This window comes from Eurypyga helias, unplaced genomic scaffold (assembly GCF_000690775.1).
Source record: "Eurypyga helias isolate BGI_N326 unplaced genomic scaffold, ASM69077v1 scaffold14207, whole genome shotgun sequence".
Lineage (NCBI taxonomy): Eukaryota > Metazoa > Chordata > Aves > Eurypygiformes > Eurypygidae > Eurypyga > Eurypyga helias.
In genome coordinates, this window is record NW_010260056.1 from 70,996 (window position 1) to 76,585 (window position 5,590).

Below are 5,590 nucleotides of genomic sequence, written 5' to 3' on the forward strand. Positions count from 1 at the left end.
CTGCCATCCTTCCTCTAACTTTTGCTCATTACGAAGCTTTAGTTTGGGTTCTTTCATAGTTTTTAATATCCTAATAATTCTCTCATTTTCTATCAACTGCTACTTGGTTTAACACATTAGGAACCCACATTTCCTCTTTTTGGAGTGAGAACTATGAAGGTGTTATCAAATCTTGCTGCTTTTAATTAAATCCTCTCTTGCTGAACAGAACAAGTGTATCAGTTTATGAAGAGTGAACTTTGAGACATTTCTGACAATAACGGGAAAAAAAAGTTACAGTGTGTGTCATGGTACATGTAGGACACTGGTAACATCTGTAATAGGTGATGTACCAAAGTCCTCCCAGTATGAGTTTTCCAAGCTCCTTGTAGTCTGAAATTAAGGCCATATTTCTTCCCCATTAGGGGCTTGTAGGTTTATGCATTTGGTGAACTGCGTGATGAGATGTGGGCAGTAGCACTTCTTTCTACTTGCGTAAGATTTTCTTTGAAGCTAGCTAACACTGTTTTCCCTTTGCACAAATTCTATCCATATGTCTAAATTATGGCCACTTTGCCAAGGTTCAGAACCTCTTCAGTGGATTGATTTCCTGCATAGTTAATATTTGCAGATTTTTGATACAAAACGAGTGTGAGAGATGCACAGACCTTAAGACAGTCATTTGTGGTGAACAACTGAGTAAAATTCCTGACATAAATGTACTTCTCAAGATAGAGACTTTTTTCCAACTATTATAGAAATCTTCAGCCTGGTTCTGTTTGCTAAATAATAATGTGATACAATAGGTTAGTAAGTACTCAGTATGGTAGTGTGTGAATTTACAGCATACTAGCTACTCTACGCAAGCTCTCCGTGGGATGCTCTGAGTGTATGCTACCTTTGAGTTAACTGTAATTTACAGTATCCTGCACAAAGACATTCTTACTGCACAGTTTTTGAGATGGCACACTACTTACTGTGCAGTTCTGTTTGACCCCCTAGCATAAATATAGCTATGTAAAGAGACTCCTGGCTTCTTTTGTATTTGCTCCTTTAAAAATCCATTTTTCTTCATGTGCAGTGGACCACATCAACCAAAGCTTGGCAGACATTTTTATGAGAAGGTGCTAAACCACAATGTTTTTTGTGATATATTTGCAAGAAAGGGTAGATAGTAGACTTGAACGATGGGTTTCTTCCTATAGCCAGTCTTCTGCTAATCAAGGCTTTACATAAATAATAAGGCACTCCAGGCTTTGCATAAATAATAAGCCCCTCCATAGGCCATGAAGCAAAATGGTTCTCTTGCTCTTTAATTAGTGATGCTTAAGGACTTCACATCCTCTTTTAACAACCTTTAGAAGACTTGATCAATATGTGGTTTTCCTCATCAAGTACTTGGGAAGTCTTAATGAGGAAAGTGTCAGCTAGTCTCCCAGTAAGTAATGGTGAAACAGAAAAAATAAACAAAAATGATAATGTTAATTTTCTGTCCTCCAGACTCGTTTCAACCAGCGTCTCAGTAACCAGGATTTTGCCTTGGATGAAGAAGATGATGATGAAATGGAGAGAACAAGCAAGTAAGAAGCATGTGTGTGTACGAGATAAAGGGTTACTAGTGTTACTCAGCAAAGCTGAGGTCGAGTGACACATTTTTCTCGTGCCCAGGCTGCTAGCCTTCACAAGCTCAAGACAAAAAGATAGATGACATGCACAACGTAGGAGCAAAATAATACTTGTCAGCACGGTGGGCATGACCTCAGCTAATCTATTCTTTAAGTCTTGTGCTGTGGTCATGACAATGGAAAGTCTTCTGAACAGTCTGAAAGAGAAATACGGCCTTGTGAGTTTTATATCAAAGTCTTCCTATGTGTGAAGTAAAGGAAAGTCTTAAATTAAGTCTTAAGCTGCATTGAGGCATTTGCTGATTGAATTCAGGAGACGATTTTTGATAATAAACATATTGATACAAAGCATGAAGGACCTTGAAAGCAAAGTCAAGCAGCTTAAGCCATGATGCAGTAGGGAAGAAGGAACTACTGAAGTGTTCAAAGGATATCATCATAACAGTGAGCCACGAAAATATGCTTTGTAATAGTATTCTGGGTAGAAAGAGATAAGGAAAGACTGCGGTAGTATGGGGGTTAGAGGAGCAGGTATTGCAATGAATGAAAGAGAAAATAAGAGACAAAAGCACAAGTTCTCCTTGCAGATAGGCAATACACTGGTAAATCTGGTCATATGACAGAAGAGTTGCAGTATGAGAGTCTTGCCACTTAGAACAAAGTGTGTCTAAGTCAGCTGGCAAGTGTAGCAACACTGATCTAAATATAAGGTGTAGACAAGGGAAAAGAGGAACCAGTTTTGGAATAACTGTAAAATTTGGAGGGATGATTTGGGAATTCATATTAAGGGTGACTTAAAATAACAGTTATAGAGGTTGGAGAAGAGCCAGGAGACTGGAAAACCAGCTAATGGTAACTCCATCTCTATAGATATCATCCTTCTACTCAAGAATTTTCCTAAATATAGATGTAAGTTCTGGGTTTATGTTCCCTTTCACAAGTTTCACACCTTCTCCTACTTACTCTCAGAAGTTGTAATAAAATGGCTTTTATGTTCTAGCTGATGGAAAAGTTTTTGTTTTCAGGTTATCATCAGAAGACAGTGAAGAAGCTTCTGCTTACTTTTATGATAGTGATGATTCTGGTGAAACTGGAATAACTCCTCAGCATCAAGGAGAAATGGACTTGCTTGGGGAGATTTTGGACACGCTGAGCACACACAGTTCAGATCAAGGGAAGCTGTCAGGAGCAAAAAGCCTGGATTTCTTTAGGTCAATGGATGACATTGATTACAAGACTGCGGTTAGTCTTCTGCTTTCATTTGAAAAACCACTCCAATCCCTTTCTAGTGGAATTCTGCACTTAGACACATACAGCTGTGAATAATGTAATAATTTACATAATCAAGTAGTTTAATGTTCTATTTATCTGTTCAATATGGTATTCCCAGAGCTTGTTGTAGTCTTTTTTTATGTGGTATAGAAGGTATTTATTTCCATTATCACCATGCATCCTTAAACTAGTCATAGTGATATGCTGATGTTTCCAGCTTGATTAAATAACGGGATCCATGTGGTAATTGCAACTGAAACACTGCTAGAATAGTTCTACAGAGCTTTCTAACGGGGCTCCTTGATCCTTTTTTAGGTAGAGTTGCGCAGGACCTGTATTATAAACAAACTGGTTGCCTACAACTTTAAAACCCTCACCAAGTCACTGCTATGATGTTAGCAAAAAAAAGTTAGTGTTTTTGAATTCCAGCTCATGTCAGCTGCCCAACATTTACTTTTGCTGAAATGGATCCTGTAGTAGAAGATTCGTTACTGGATCAGCAAATTCTCTCGAAAATGTTTAAATAGCTTGAAAAATTTTATATAACGAGTGTCACACAGGGGTCACATTAATAAAATGCTCCTTTTTGTTTCTTTGGCCAAAAAAAATTTAATATTGAAAGTTGGTATAATTAATTACTGAAGCAGAGAGGAAATGCCATCTGGTTTTAGTTTGAGTCCAGCACTTTCTGATACTGTGGGTACAAACCAGCAAAGTGTGTCGTTCACTGTCAGAACTGCTTGTGAAAAGACTGAATTGACAGGGGAGATGGAAATCCTTCCTCTGTACAAAAGGCAGGCGTTAGGAGAAGAGTCAGACTGTTCTTGCAAGGAAGTGTAAAAACACTTGGTCGTAGATTGTTTCTGGGATTGTTGTTTTGTAACATTGAACCCCAAAGGGAATCTGTGATTTAGGAACATGCAAAATCCATTACAGTATTTTTGTTTCAGAAGTGCCAGCATAGAGATGTTTCTAGTGATATTAACTCTAAACACATGTTCTTTCTTCCAGAACAAGTCGAATGCACCTAGTGAGAGCAACCTTACCCTGCTCTGCAGCAGTGCTAACGATCAAGCAGAGTGGAACCTCGGTCAGGATGACAGCGTCCTCCATGGGAAGCAGCTCCCTCCATCGCCAAGGAAACAAGCTTCTTCTGGTGGCCACAGAGAATCTCTCTCAAGGCTGGAAGAAGAAAGTAGTGACAAAACCTTTACTATTGACAGGATGGACACCACTAGTATGACATCCCCATCTCCAGTACAATCAAGTGCCCAGTTTGCTTCTCTAGAAAGTTTCAAAGCAGGCCATTCTTCCTATAAGCATGTAAAGCGGAATGAAACACTAAGCAATACCTCAGAAGATCAGCTCCCAGCAAGTCAACATCCATCCATTCTGGTCCCTTGGGAGAAAGATAGGAAGGAAAGAAATGAAGCTGCAGAAGAGGGTGGGCTTCTTCAAGAAGTGGTGTCATTATGTAAATTGAATTCTGCTTTTCACTATGGTTTAAATATTTCAAAGGATAGCTTATCCGGCAGTAGCAGCGGAAACAAAACGTAAGAAAGCTATGAGAAGAGAAACTTGACTCCCATTAGAAGTTAAAGGGAGACTACTCAGGACTCCATATAACTCCATATAACATAACTAAAGAATGAAAAAGGAATGAGAGATCTTCAGTTATAAAAATAATTCTCTTCAGCTGAGTATGGATTTTCTGTCATCGGGACATCCGCTTCTGTGTTTACCCAGTTCATTTGTTGGCTGTAGTTAGGTCCACAAACTGAACTAAATATATGTATGCACTCTTCAATCAGGTACTAGCTAGTCTCTGTGTTAAAAATACAGCAGGTGTATGGTGCTTCCTAGCATTTGCTTCCTCTAAGCAGCAGGAAAGGTATCACCTAACCGGTAACCAGGTTTTGAAGGTACTCTATTAATCCCATTACCTATGAAATGAACCGAGCAATCTGATTTGTCTGAAATGTACAAATGTTAATATTTGTAATGAATAATAATTGCCTTAATCTTTTGAGAAGAGGTTCAACTATCTTAGAAGATGAATGCAAATCTACAAAACAGCAATAATGATTTTCCATGGCAAGAAGGAGGGGGTAAAGAAAACTTCTTTTAGATTAAGGAGTTTCCTATGAATATAACTTGGAACTTACTCTAAACTGTGGCCCTGTCTTCCAGACTTCAGAAGAAGTAGTGCATGCTTTTCTCTCTTAAAGTACATGAAGTGCTGAATTATAATGTGATGTTTATTAACTTCTGTTTACAACTAGGGCACTTTAAAGACATATTATACGGTTTCCCTAGGTAGACTATTTCACCTAAAAGTTTTCAGAAAGGAAAGTGTAAGTGGAATTGATAGACTTTTTTTTTTTAAATTTCTATTTTCTACAGTTTAATAGTTTTGGAAAACTAATTTGTGCCTCTTCTTAACTATTTTCTTTCCATTTTTAGTAGCTACCTTTTGAAGGTAGGTTGAATTACTGTTACTCAGAAGTCATATTTAGTTAAATTATTAAAAACTCAAGACTGAAAATTACTTGTAACACTAAAAAAAATAAAATTACAGATTCAGTTTGAGACTGCCTATATAAAACTCTCATTTTACCCAACTTGAACAACAAAAAATCTTTCTAAATTCAGTGAAGGAGAATAAATGGACATGATGTATATTGTATTTAAGACAAGCATTTGTCATCTTTCTG

General features: G+C 37.7%; 1 protein-coding gene across 1 annotated transcript in view; it reads left to right on the top strand.

The window, feature by feature from the left end:
* Nucleotides 1-4,503, top strand: part of DENND1B (DENN/MADD domain containing 1B) — a gene marked incomplete at its 5' end in the record, with an annotated part of 72,970 nt that extends 68,467 nt beyond the window's left edge. The window contains 3 exons of the mRNA XM_010154909.1: nucleotides 1,480-1,559; nucleotides 2,630-2,846; nucleotides 3,888-4,503. Coding sequence (XP_010153211.1) covers nucleotides 1,480-1,559; nucleotides 2,630-2,846; nucleotides 3,888-4,433 — 843 coding nt within the window. The remainder of the gene's footprint in view (nucleotides 1-1,479; nucleotides 1,560-2,629; nucleotides 2,847-3,887) is intronic.
* Nucleotides 4,504-5,590: the final 1,087 nt, after the last annotated feature.